The 14,032-nt window shown below is 51.1% G+C and overlaps 1 protein-coding gene, 2 long non-coding RNA genes and 1 gene segment (V, D, J or C); 3 read left to right on the top strand and 1 right to left on the bottom strand.

The window, feature by feature from the left end:
• Window positions 1-13: 13 nt before the first annotated feature.
• Window positions 14-2,110, top strand: LOC128085739 (uncharacterized). Its single transcript, XR_008209071.1, has 2 exons — window positions 14-827; window positions 1,361-2,110. It is a non-coding gene; the product is annotated as an uncharacterized LOC128085739 (long non-coding RNA).
• On the bottom strand, window positions 227-4,671 carry LOC128085738 (uncharacterized). The gene is made up of 2 exons (XR_008209070.1): window positions 4,312-4,671; window positions 227-2,046 (listed from the first exon to the last, which is right to left on the bottom strand). It is a non-coding gene; the product is annotated as an uncharacterized LOC128085738 (long non-coding RNA).
• Window positions 4,672-11,685: 7,014 nt separating this feature from the next.
• Window positions 11,686-12,709, top strand: LOC128085737 (Ig kappa chain V-III region PC 4050-like). The segment is given in 2 exon segments: window positions 11,686-12,126; window positions 12,221-12,709. Coding segments are annotated over 2 exon segments (519 nt in total).
• On the top strand, window positions 12,709-13,725 carry LOC128085232 (Ig heavy chain Mem5-like; the record flags this gene model as incomplete). Its single annotated transcript, XM_052692319.1, has 1 exon — window positions 12,709-13,725. A coding segment is annotated over one exon (1,017 nt), but the record flags the coding sequence as incomplete, so codon positions are not given.
• Window positions 13,726-14,032: the final 307 nt, after the last annotated feature.

Genomic DNA, 14,032 nt, shown 5'->3' with positions numbered 1-14,032 from the left:
CCATGCGGCGCGGCCCCGCACGACTTCAGCTCATCCGCCTCGGTCTCGCGGCGCGGAGTGATGACGTCACAGCGCTGCGCCGCACCACTTCCGCACGGCCGCTTCCGTCTCGCGGCGCATGGTGATGACGTCACACGACCCCGCGCATCTCGCCCCAGTCAGCCCCGCAGCTCCTCCCTCGCCAGGCCCCAACGCGCCGCTCCAGTAACCGCCCTCAGCGCGGGCAGAAAGTAACCGACCTTTTATTCTCATTATTGCTACTAAAAATCTCTGCTGTCTTTTACGAATTGCCGTGAATTTCTACTCGGCACACGCAGGTGCGTTCTGCGTTTCCTCAGTTGCTCCGCGCATCCAATCTGAGACGGCCGAAGGCTTTGCGGGGCTCCTCCTGCTGATACAAAGCGGAAAGCGCCGCGGCACATCCGCACGGCTCCCTTTGCCAGCGGCAGAACCCTGACTTGCTCTGCTCCGCTCCCTGGGCTGCCGTGGGACGCCAGAACGGCGCTGCTGATGGAGGAAGGCAGCTGCACTCCTCCCTCCCGCCAGCAGTCGTCCCTCCACACCCGCAGGAGGACGGTTTCCCTCCCAGCAGCCTGCCTCACGCACTGGCCATACATGCACGTGGAAGGTGTGGGCGATCTCTCCGTCCACATCGTAAACAAACAACCCCAGGAGAGTTTCACCTTCGTCCTCATCCGCTCCCTCAAAGACAAGAGATGATGGCGGTCACACTTAGACAGGCCGTACAAAAAAGAACATACCGAGGCCGAAGGTGGGAGCCCCTCCTCCCCCACATCAGCTCTGGCAGGATTGGAGCACAAAGGAGGGTGAGCCTGAGTCACGGCATGTGGAGCAATTGCTCCCAGCTGCTCGGCCATGAAGAGCAGCAGAGGGGTCTTATGGGGCTCTGTGGCAAAGCTTTTCCTCGGGGCTTTCCTCCAGAAGAGGCAGTGGGCAGAGACTTACTGAGACAGAAAAGTCTTTGGGGGCACTGCTGACTTCCCCAGAGGGAGAAACTGCCTTGGAGATGTGCCAGACAGCGAAAGCCATGGGCTGGAGATGCTGATTCTGAAGGTACTTGTGCTGGAGCTTGAATTTCAGCCTGCAGATAGCTGGCTGTGATGGTTGGTGATGCTCACTACACAAGGTGTGAGGGCCTTGCAGAGGAGCTGAGGAGGCATCAGAGGGTCAGCATCCTCCAGTTCTTGGGAGGTCCCAAATGTTCTTGGGCAACAGAGGGGGTGACAGTGGATGTGGGGGCTGGGAGCAGCAGACTTTGCCTGAGCTCAGGATTGGAGTAGCTCAGTTCCCGATGAGAGCACATCACATGCGTTCCTGCTGTCCTGCTTTCTTTCTAAAGGAACTGACCAGGAAACTGAGCAGGATGCACTGCAGGAAGGCAGCTAGTCCCACAGTGTCCCACACTGCCAGTCTCAGACAGTAGAACGCAGGCAGGGCCAACAACTGGCATGCCAGGTAATTTCTGTGCTGCGCTCATCCAGCTTCACTCACCTGAGTCACTGTGTACCTGCAGGCTCTTGCTGCCTGCCCTTGCACACTGGTCAGCAGCCAAACCTGAGCGTGTGGGCACAGTGCACGTGTAAAAGAAGCCAGAGATGGCTCTCTGAAAATGGGGTATGGAGAGTTGTTCCAGCGCCGTGCAGAGAAGGTACTTGCAGACCTCTGTGATGCTGCTCAGCTCCCACCACTTGCAGTTCCCAGAGAGTTGTGAGCTTTGCCCTTATGCAACAAAGCCACCTGGGGGTGATGAACGGGGTCCTGTGTGGTAGGAGCCTGCAGGAGTGTTTCTCCCCTGGTCTGGCTCTGGCTGTGCCCTGTGCTGGCTGGTTTCTCTCCCTGGTTGTAGGGAGAGCTGACAAATGGCACAAGAGGACTGGTCCCTTCCAGTTTGGTTGCAGAGGTTTCAGATGATGAACTGGATACACCTCAAGATGCTGTGGGAATTCCTGCATTACTCCATCTGCAAGACTACCCCCTGCTCCCCTTGATGTTCAAGTGGAGTGTGTGCAGGATGTGGATGAGCTCCTACAAAACAAAACAAAAAAACAACCAATTAAACACCCACAATAAAACAATCAATCAAACAAAATCCCTAGGCTGTTCTTTTTCTTGGATAAAGGGCTGTTTACAAGGGCGGATAGAAATAGGACATGGGGGAGCGGTTTTAAACTGAGACAGGGGAGGATTAAGCTAGATATTAGGAGCAGTTATTTCACACAGAGTTGGTGAAGCACTGGAACAGGCTGCCCAAGGAGGTTGTGGATGCCCAATCTCCAGAAGCATTCAAGGCCAGGCTGGATGTGGCTCTGGGCAGCCTGGACTAGTGGTAGCCTGGTTGGTCACTGTACACATAGCAGGGGGGTTGATACTAGATGATCACTGTGGTCCTTTTCAGCCCAGGTCTTTTATATGATTATATGATGGTATCAGACGTCAGGGAAGTAATGTGAAAGAAACAAGCCTTTGAAAATGAGCTCTGCCCCTCATACACCTGATAATTGCATCCCATGCTTGGCAAACGACCTTTCTGTGGGGTGTAGACCAGGAAAGCAGAGGAGGAGAATAAAGCAGCTGTTTTTTCCCAGAGCTTTCATTTCACTGAGGTCTGGCCCTATTTTCTGAAACTAAGAGACAACATGTGAAAGAAGAGCAGGGAAAGGTTTTGTTTTTGGTGTGCATTCCAGCCTGCTGCTTGCTGCTGGGAAAGGCGTGCTTGGCTTCAAGGGAGGATGCGTGGTGGAAAGCCAGCAGCTGGGAGGTCTGGGGTGCTCAGGATGCCCAGTGACAAAGGGCAACAGCCCAAGCAAGAGCTGGGATGATTTGTTTTTAAATTGCATCCAGTTCAGTCCTGTCCCATTGCATCTATCATATGTCTCCCCATTCCCTTTAGGGTCCCCTGAAAAGCTGTTCTCTGTTTTGCAGTTTTGTCTGATTTTCTCATCTCCTCAGGGCCTTGCAGTGTTGAGAGGAAGGTTTTCCCTCTCTCCTTTCCCTCTGCAAAATCATTTTAATTGCTGAGTGCCCCCTCATGTCGGGCACACACCATGTTCAGTTGCATCAAGAGTTAGAAAACGACTCCTTTTTTCCTCTCTTCCTGATCACTCTGTTTTCACTCTGCTTTGGGTAAAGTCCTTCTGTTGCAGATGTGACTCCTTGCAGAGCAGTGACTGCAGTGCCCAGGCAGCAGGAACAGAAGCATTTCAGGTGCCAGAATGGTTATCTTTCCTCGTTGTGGTGGAATGGGGTACACAGAGAAGGAGGACTTCCATTCTCAGTGTGGATGTGCATCTGGGAAGGCACGCAGGGCAGGCTCTGTCTTGGCCAGTTCAGCCAGCAGCTGCAACCAGCTGGCAGAAAGCAACGCCCTCTGTGGTATGTGCACACCAAACAGTTGCTGGATTGAATATTTCAGGTCCTGTCTACAGCGTTACTGATGGGGTTTCATTTGCCAGTGAGTTTCCCGCACACAAACACGCACTCCCTGGCAATGAGCTGAAGACCTTCCATTCCATCAGATGAGCCACGCGTCACTTCCTCCTCCCAGCTGCTGATGCCTTCTCCACCTGGATGGCTTTATAACACGTCTCCCCTGCCTCAGCTCTACATGTCACTCTTGCAGACAGCATGCTGTTGCTTCCCTTACTCGTTGTGACTTCACTTTGGTCCCGTAAGTGCCGTTTCCTTTCTCCTCTCCCTCCTGTGCATGGAGAACACAGTCCCTGCTCCAGAGCTTGGTGGCTCCTGGCCTACGTGCAGTTTCTCCCTGTTCCCTTGCAGGTGGGGATGCACAGGCTGCACCGGTGCAAAGCCCAGCAGAGCGCAGGCTGGTGGAGGGCAGCTCAGTCACCATGACGTGCCAGCTGAGCAGTGAAACCACTGTGCACTGGTACAGGCAGCTTCCCGGGGAGCCACCCAAGAGGATACTGTACATGTCTGGATCCTCACCTACCTTCGATGACAACAAGGACAGATTTAAATTTCAAGCACAGAAAAGTTCTTCCAGCAGTGTTCTGACAATAGAGAAAGCAACCCGGAGGGATACCGGTACTTATCTCTGTGCATATTGGTATTACCAAGGCTACACAGCATTAGATGGGCAAAGATAAGCTGTACAAAAAGGCATCTGGCACTCTGAACCTCAAGCTCTCAACTCCTGCCAGATGCAGATTCTTTTTATGCCACCTTTCTCTGGTGATTTTCTGCAGCAGAAGAGCAAAAGCAGAAGATTAACATGGCAAATGCTAAATGAATTATCTTAACTAACTCTCAGAATACTTCTTCTGTACTTACACATAGCTGTAACATGCAGAAACTGAACAGTCTTTGTCACTTAAGGATAAAAACCGGTGACTTTGCAGATATGGCAAAGAACTGACTGTACTCAGAGCACTCAGCTGACAGTGGGCGCAGACTGTGTGCCTGTGGACAACGAGTAGTTGGAAATTGCCCTTCTTCATTGAAAGCTGTACAGCAAACAGAGAAACATATCTCTATCTCCTGCAGGCTCTCACTTGAACGGAGGCACACAAGTGAAGCAATGAGAGAAAGCTACATGGTCTTCCAGATCCTCCTTCATTCTTTCTCTGCTGTCATTTCAGGTACCACCAACTCCTCCTGCAGCACCGACGGCTCAATTTCACTGTGTCAAGTTCTCACCTGATGCATCCAGACAGAACTTCACTCTTCTTCCGTGGGCCTGCTCTCCAAGGAGCCCTTTGAGCACAGTGCACGGAGTTCTAAGAATTAGTCTATGGTCAAAGCCTCTTTTCACCATGCAGAGCAAAGCTGGCATTTGTGTGTCAGTTAGCTCCAGAACTGAGTACTGCATGTGATTAGAAGCCTGAGGCACAACATCCTGTGAGGTAGTGCACTGGAGAGACTGGACCTTCAGCCACACAGAGATTGCCGTAGTGGTGGTTTTGCAAGGCTCTGAACGCTGCTCGTGCTGAATGTGCCCTCGTGCTTTCAGTCCTTGCAGGGAGCAGCGGTTCTGTGCATTTCTCTGAAAAGCAGGCAGGACCCCCATCTTCTCAACAGCCTCAGCATTCTCTGCTCTTGCTCCTTTCCCAGGCTGCTGCAGCTTCTTGACAAGCACAGCCCCGTGTTGTTATGCACAGAACAAACACTGCTGGTGACTTCTCCTCCCACTCAGTGTGTCCCCATCTGGGGCCCCACATCTCTCAGTCTCCACAGCAGCAGAGCAGGAGCAGCAGCCATGCTGCTGCTGGCAGCTCTGATGGTTGCAACTGCCTGGTCTTGTAAGTGCTTCAGCTTCTTTTTCCTCACGGGCACCCACGGGTGGCATAACAGATATCTTCCCAAGTGGAATGTTGCCACTGAATAACATCATTACTTCTCACTTTTACCTTTCTTTTTCTTGTTTCCTTTTCTTTTTCTCTTCTCCCCCCCCCTCAAACTTCCATCACCACAGACTCCCACTGGGTGCTGTCTCCAGCCAAGGCCCCATTCATTCAGCTCCTCCACAGCAGCAAAGTGGAAGCAACAAACATGCTGCTGCTGGCAGCTCTTACGACCACAACCACTTGGTCTTGTACATTCTGCTTTCTTAAGTTTAGCTCAAAGATATCTTTCCAAATCCCTGATGGTCACTGAATAACAATTTCTCCTCTTTTTTTTCTCATTTCCTAGATGAATTTGCATGGAAAGTTCCCATTCAGAGCCCTCTATCCATCACCAAGTCACAAGGCAGTATACGTCTGCAGTGTCGTTTTGGAGACTTGTTTGAACATTTTGATAGCACCGTCATACACTGGTATCAACAAAAGGAGAATAAACCTCCAGAGAGGCTACTCTTCTTTGCAGAAGGGAAAACTACAATTGAAAGTGGCTTTCAAGGGAACAAGTACATGGTTGATGAAGTTTCTAGTCAGAAACTGTCCATTCTTACGATAAACGATGTAAGTCCAGATGATGCTGCTACTTACTACTGTGCCTACTGGGACCCACACCGTGATAGATGCTCAGAGACCATCAAGCCACAAAACTCCTTCAACCACTCAACTTCAGCTTCAGTCTGAACCACAGGACTGTTACTGCCTCATTCCCCAGCCTTCTCACTCCATCTGCTATCAGCTGCTACCCAGAGCAAACACTGCACAGATGCAGAGAATCACAAACAGTAAAGGGCTGGAAGGGACCTCTGCAGCTCATCCAGTCCATCCTCCCTGCTAAGGCAGATTCCTTAGAGCAGGTGACTCAGGAAAGTGTCCAAGAAGGTCCTGCATGTCACTAGAGGGCATTCCTCACCCTCTCTGGGCAGCCAGTTCCTTTGCTTTGTCATCCTCAAAGAAAAGAAGTTTTCTCTCAAGTTGAGATGGAACCACCTGTGTTTCAGTTTGTAACACATCTTTCCCCTTGTCCTGTTGCTGGGCAACACCCAAAGGAGCCTGGCCCATCCATTGGACTCCTGCCCTTCAGATCTTTACAAGCGTTGATAAGATCCCTTCTCAGTCTCCTCCAGGCAGAACAGCCCCAGGTCTTTCAGCCTTTCCTCATAAGGCAGAGGCTCCATTCCCCTAATCACCTCTGTGGCCCACCGCTGGATTCTCTAGAAGTTCCCTGCTTTTCTGGAACCGAGAAGCCCAGAAGAGAAGGCAGCACTCCAGACGTGGGGTCACCAGGGCAGAGCAGAAAGCGAGGATCACCTCCCTCAACCTGCTGGCCACGCTATTCTCAACCAACCCCAGGATCCCATTGGCCTTCTGGGCCACAGGGCCACACTTGGCCGTGCGGGCTCATGGTCAACCTGCTGTCCTGCAGGACCCGGGGCTCCTTCTCCATGGAGCTCCTTTCCAGCATGTCAATCACAAACCCATCCTGATGCATGTGGTTGGTGCCCGCTCCTTCTGAAGCCGGTGCCACTATCAGCACTCCAGTCTTCAAACACACATCCCCCCTTTCTAAGGGAAAACTCTTCACCGCCTTAAGGATTAACACATCCCCAAAGGAGTCAGCTCCTCCTCCCATGCAACACAGCTCCTTGTACTGGCGACAATTTCCTGTTCTCAGTCTCAACAGCAGCCGAGAAGGACAAGCAACCATGCTGCTGCTGGCAGCCCTTGTGGCCACAACCACTTGGTCTTGTTCGTACTTTTCCTTAAGCTTACTTTTCCTCTCAGGAACCTGTGGATGAGCTAAAAAGTATTATCCCAAATCCACAACCAACACTAAACAACATAATTTCTCCTCTCTTTTTTTTTTTCCATTTCTTCGTAGGTGGGCTGGTGTGGGAAATTCCAATACAGAGCCCTGTATCCATCACCAAGTCACGAGGAAGCATACGCCTGCAATGCCATTTTAAGGAGTTCTCTGGACATTTTGATAAGACTGCCATACACTGGTATCAACAGAAGGAGAATAAAACTCTGGTGAGGATCATCTACGTCACATCAGGAGCAACTGTAGTAGATGAGAGCTTCCAAAGGCACAGATACATGATTCAAACTATTTCTAGACAGAAACTTTGCATTCTTACCATAAGAAATGTACGTCTAGATGATGCTGCCAACTACTATTGTGCCTACTGGGTCCCACACTACAGCAGCAGCCCAACAATCACCTCAACCAAAACTCCTCCAGCAGCTCAACCACAAACCATTTGAAAGATCCCAGCTCACTTCCCCAGCATGGAGGAGTCTCCTGAACACGTGGGGGATTTCCTCACTGCTGACCAGCTCCTGCAGATGTCAGCTTCCAGAAGATAGGGATTTCAAGCAAGCCAAGGGTGCCAAGGCTGAAGCAAACAGTGGACGTCTAAAACATAACCCAACCTCAGCACCTCAGCTGCTCTTCCTTTTTCCTCAGGCATAGCCATGAACTGTTTGTAGTGGTTCAGCTTGGATACTAGGGAAAATTTCTTCTCGGCAGGAGTGGTGATGTGTTGGAACAGGCTGCTCAGGGGAGCGGCGGAGTCCCCATCCCTGGAAGCTTTCAACAAGAGGGTGGACGTGGCACTTAGGGACGTGGTTTGTCAACAGGGATGACACTTGCACTAGATGATCGTAGCAGTCTTTTCCAACCTTCATGATTCTATGATTGCTTCAGTACAAAGCAGTGCTTTTTCATGCTCCTGTTCCTGGTGATGACTGAAGATTTTCAGAGCCTTTTGCTTGAGAAGAAGACAAAGAGGTCTTTAGCTTGAAGGGTCCTAAGATTTTCAGTGCAGAAAAAAAGTCTTGATTTGATTCAGAAGATAGCAACTGAGGGAGAAGGAAGATTTGCTATTCATTCCTCTGGAGACCCGGAGATGGGTATTTTTCTCCTTTTTGGAGCTGTGTCAGTCTGTTTCGCCATCCTTGCTTTCACTTTGTTGTTCCTGTGATGACTGGGAGTGAAACACACATCTCAATCACTACAGAGGTGCGGATGCTGTGATGCCAAAGCGAGTCCCAACAAAAAGAGCTTTCCTCCTCTAAGAGCACCTTTCCATATTTACGCCTTTAAGCAATGCGTGCCTCTTAGCTTCTGATTCAGTGTTCATGTTGACCCTCATGGCTACGAAAATAACCCACAGAAGTCTTTCCTTATCATCAAGGCTTTCTTTAGTATTTTCCTTTACTGTGGTACAACTGAGACCCTGCACACTTTCATCTTTGAACTGCACCTCGTTGAAGAATGTGAGCCTGGTGGCTGAACAAGTGACACAATTTCATGGTGTCCAAACTGGCCATGGCCATTGCTGAATTTTGTCCTGCAATAATATAATAATACTGTAATAATACTTGCAAGCCAAAGACAGACAGACGAACTGGACAATCTTTCTGCAGCACACAGTGCTTTGCTTTCTGTGTTTCTGACTATGAGACCTCCCATCTACACACTGCTGTGGACACAATCCAGTCCCTACAAGAACAGCCAAGTTGGCAATGGCATCCTTCACAGCGTGACTCGGGACACAGCCATGGAAGAACTGGTCAGCTTCTTTCTCTGCCTATGTTACTGCTGGTATTGCATCACATTTTCCATAAAAATAATAGAATTTCTTATGTTGGAAAAGCAACAGAAGGTCATCAAGTCCACCCATCCATCTAGCACTACTAATTCCAGTACTAGTCCATGTCCCTCATGGCCTTTAACTCCCTCCAGAGATGGGGACTCCACCATTTATTTCACTGGGCAGCCTGTTCAACAAATCTGCAATTTAGAGTAGATGGCTGTTTCTCTTACATCTGCTTACACCATCCACAGTCTGGTTCCTCTCTGCAGACACAAAGCTTTTGTACTTTCTTAGTCCACATTGGTTTGTAGCCATTAGGGCACACAGTGTCCCAGAAGTATTCAGATTTTTCTTTGACATGTCAAGCTAAGCATGCAGGCTGCCTCACAGTACCTGGGTTTTCTCAGGTGTTTTCCTGTGCTGTGCTGAAGGGAACAAGCGTGCAAAGGAACAGCCTTCATCATCCTCTGCTGACACAGGAAAAGATGAGCCATAGCATCAGAGACTTTCACAGGAAAGGGGAGCTTTGCTGACAAGTCTTGATGGCTAACTGTAATCAGGGGCAGAGAAAGGCAGAGCTCCTGAAGTTGCTCAGTGGTACATAGATTTGGGTTTTCTGGGCAAAGCAGTCAGCAAGAGCAAGTTGCAGTTTCATCACGTGCTCGTTTTACAAAGCAAAGATTTAGGGACAAAAAATTGCTCTTTGTGTCCGAAGGTGGATATTGGTAAGACATGGAATAGCAAGAACTCCAGGTTTCCCCTGTGTTTGCCTGCACCTGCCAGACAGAGCAGGAAGGAAAACCTGAACGTGCACTGCAGCAGTCCAACTTCCTCCGAGCTCCTGGTGCCTGGATGCCCTGAAGCAGCACTGGGCAGGATCAAGGTCAGCACAGCACTCCTGCTCATCTTGCACTTCTTTGGACAGACAGAAATTGAACTTACATGTTTTCCCCCTTCTCACCACATGCATTTGTTTCCAACAGCACCAGGTTTTCACTACCAACTGTTTGGTCATTAAGGCAGGAAAAAGCAGCAAGAGCTTATGAAAATCTAATGGTTATGGAAGGCAAGCCCTTCATCAGAAATCGATCAGCTGTTGTCTTAATGCTCTTCTGGCAAGCCCTTTTCTCACACTTTGTGTTAGGAACATAACTCTTGCTGCTGGAGGGAGCTAGACCTCACTCTTGGGACTCCCCTGGGACTTGCAGACACCGCGAGCACTCAGTGCTTTGAGAGTACTCTGCACTGAGCTGGATGAAGCCACCCAAAGTCTGCTTTTCCTTGAGAAAACTCATTCCTAACAGGTGAGCGGTGCCACTTAAGGCTGTGAGATGCATGGAGCTAAGTTAAGCCACTCCGAGACTTGATGACTTCATCCCACACAAGAGGGAAACCTCAATACAGTTTTGTTTGTGTAGGAACAAACAACCCAGAACTGTTGGTAAAATGTGGTTGATCTGTTGAGTCTCCTAGCAACTCTGTCTTTTATGCAGAGGAAGCTGTGAGGAAGCAGAGACAAGCCAAGTTGAAAGAAAAGTGCCCAGGTGTAGATTGTCTCCAAGAATTTGAGCGTGCACAGAATCCCACAGAGTTGAAAAGAACGACTTGGCATGAGAAACTGCAATCAGATTATGGGGAGGGTCTTGGATAAATTCATAGTGCTGGGAAAATAATGGCTTGAGTAGCAGAGTCACCAACCAGCAGACCAGGCTGCCCAGAGCCACATCCAGCCTGGCCTTGGAAACCTCCACAGGTGGGGCATCCACAGCCTCCTTGGCCATCAGCATTTGTACAATCAGCAAATAAACAATGAACAGACTGGCATGGTTAACTTAGTAATTTACAGGTCATACAACCAGGAAGAAGGGGAAAGTCAGAAATAAATGAAAATGCTCACACGTGTCCCAGGCTCACAGAAAAATGCCAAAAAGAGCAATCTCCAGAAAAAGGTCGCTCCTCACCAGCAGTCAGCCCTCAAATGGGGTCTAGGAGAGGTGCAGCAAGGCTCAACCCCTCTGCTCACACAGCTGAACCGCCTTCACCTGGGCTCCTGTGCCTCACTCAGTGCTTGCCTCAGGTGATCAATCAGAGATTCAGGCAGTGACTCAACATTTCCCATACAGTGTTGCACTTTGGTTTTATAGAATCACAGAATCATAGAATGGCCTGGGATGAAAAGGACCACAATGACCAGCCAGTTTCAAATGCCCTGCTGTGTGCAGGTCACCAACCAGCAGCCCAGGCTGCTCAGAGCCACATCCAGCCTGGCCTTGAATGCCTGCAGGGATGGGGCATCCACAGCCTCCTTGGGCAACCTGTGCCAGTGCCTCACCAGCCTCTGGCTGAAAAGCTTCCTCCTCATATCCAACCTGAACCTCCCCTGTCTCACTTTAAAACATTCCCCTTGTCCAATCACCATCCGCCCTCATAAACAGCTCTTTCCCCCCTGTTTAGATGCTCCTTTCAAGTAATGGAAGGCAACAATGAAACTTGCCCAGAGCTTTCTCTTCTCCAGGCTGATCCAGCTGCCTCCTCCAGTAAGTTCTCTACACGGGATTGACAGAGCCTGTCCTCTCTGATGAGTCTCACAGAAAAACATCCTGGGCTGGCCCCAAGCAGGCAGACCCATCTGTACAGTGAGAAGTTGCAAAGGCACAGGAAGCGACCTATGACTGTGCTTACGGGCAGCCCACAGCCCTGCGGAAGCCCCAGCAGCCAGCACACTCCTTGGCTGCGCTCTCGCTGGGGCAGGGGCTGCAGCCCTCCCCTGCTGCCGCCCTGCTGCCTGTCTGGGCAGCTCAGCAGAGACAGGACGTGACAAACAGCACACGGGGCTGTGCGGCTGCTGTGGGCAGCCCTCCTGCGAGGGGGGGAAGGCAAAGGAAGCGGCGCTGGGAAGAGGCACGGTCCGGTTTAAGCGCAGCTGTCTGCTGGGGCTGCTGTTGTGGAAATGGCTGCAAATGCTTCCTGATCCTCTCGGCAGGTAGAGCAGCCTCATTGGCAATCACAGAAAGGAGTGGTTTCCACTGCTCGGATCTGCTGTGGGACCTCTCGAGTGTGAGACTGCGGCTGTCCACGCAGGGAAGCCCGAAGGAGAGCAGCAACCATGTGGCTGCTGACAGCTCTCATGCTGGCAGCTGGTTTCTCCTGTACGTGCCCTGCTCACCCCGCTGCCTGCGTGAACAGCGGGAACCTCTGCTGCTCCAGCTTTGGCTGCCCGGTTTCTCTCTCGTTTCCCCTCAGGTAGCTCTGCACAAGCCCTGCAGCAAAGTCCAGTGTCCATCACCAAGCCTGAAAACAAAACGGTGCTCATCACCTGCCGCATCTCCATCTCCAGCTTTGACAGAGTCTTCATTCACTGGTACCGCAGGAGGCCTGGGGCAGCTCCCAGGCGCATTGCCTACATGGCAACCAGGCTGTTCCTTGAGAATGAGTCCGATGAGGGGAAATTCAGCATCGAGAAGGACCTCGCCAAGTCCCAGTGCACCCTGACAGTGGGCAGACTCACTGCACAAGACGCTGCTACCTACTACTGTGCCAGATGGGATGCACAGCAGCAGAGAGCCATAGGGAACCTGCACAAAGACACTCTCTGCTTCCTGAACGAGACGTTACAATGCAGACAACTTGTGGGACCTTCCCTCTGCATCTTTATTCTAGGCACATCCTATGTGGGCTCTAAAACGGTTGCGTTTCTCGTACCGTTTGGCCCAGCCTAGAAGGTGCCTCTGTTGTGCTGCTTTCTCACAGCATCACCTGCTGGCTGCGCAGGGCCCCTCTCTGGGCGGCCGCCAGTGAGTCACATCCTGCCCTCAGGCACAGCCCCTGTCCCTGCCACAGAGCTGGGGGCTTTCTGCGGGGCACAGCACGCAGGCACCACGAGAAGAATGCTGCTGCTGCTGCTGCTGCCACTTCTGGCCCTGGCTGAAGCCTGGTTGCATCCATTCCCCTCCCCGTGGCGGCTCCACTTGCAGCAGCAGCAGGCTGTCCTGCGTACACCTGCGGGCAGCAGGCTGGCAGTGCTTGCTGCCTTTTCTCTCCTTCTGATACACGGACATGCACAAGTGCTGCTGCAACAGAGTCCACCATCTGTTACCAGAAAGAGATCCAGAACTGTGAATATTGAGTGCGAAGCTGAGGGCATAGATGACTTCCAGGCTGCCTACATCCACTGGTACCGACAACTGCCTGCCAGAGCTCCTGAATGGCTCCTTTTTGTGACAGCAAAATCACAAGTTTCCTATGAATCAGAATCCTATAGGAACAAATATTCGTCTTATAAAAATGAGAATAAAATCTGCACTCTCTCAGTTAAGAACATACAGGATGGAGATGAAGGTACCTACTACTGTGCCTACTGGGAGACTCACAGTGGGAGCAGCCTGTGGGCAGCCCTTACAGAAAGCTGGCTGCAACCTGAGCTGCACACTTTGATACAAGTGCCGAGAAGCACAGCTGCCTTCCTGCCCCCATCTCTCAGCCTTCAGGGCGTCCCCACAGGCTTCAGCAGAGGAAGGAATTCCAGGATGAGTCCATCGTTTCCTCTCCCTACCAGCAGCCGTCCTGCCCCTAATGTTCACTTTTTCAGTGCTGGAATGGCAGCACTGAAGGACTGGATGCAAAACGATGGATCTGTCACAAGGAAAGTGGCAGTAGGAGTTTGCAGAACATGTCCTGACGTGAGGTCTGTAGCGCATGCTGCAGTGACAGAGACCAGGAGAAGATCCAGAGCAGATTCACTCTCTTAGTCAGAGAAGGGGAAACAGCTCTGGAAAGAACATGCGGTGGTAGGGGTGCTGTTTGTGGAGACAAACAACATGCAGGGCTGGTGCAGCTGGCTGAGGAGGCCCATGGAGTTGTCCCAAGCATGAGGAAGTCAGGAGTTCACCATGACCTACTCCGTTTGTGCTACAAAAGCAGGCAGCACTTTCTAGGAAGGGCTGATGAAAGATGCTTCTTGGACAGCCCTGGGGGTCTGAGGAGAGCAGAGTGACCTGGGGAAGGGCACAGCTGAACAACCCTGCTTTCTATGTGTGTGCTTAGCAAGATTGATGG

This window comes from Tympanuchus pallidicinctus, unplaced genomic scaffold, assembly GCF_026119805.1.
Source record: "Tympanuchus pallidicinctus isolate F22 unplaced genomic scaffold, pur_lepc_1.0 scaffold3, whole genome shotgun sequence".
NCBI lineage: Eukaryota > Metazoa > Chordata > Aves > Galliformes > Phasianidae > Tympanuchus > Tympanuchus pallidicinctus.
This window is presented reverse-complemented; position numbering and strand designations above follow the sequence as displayed.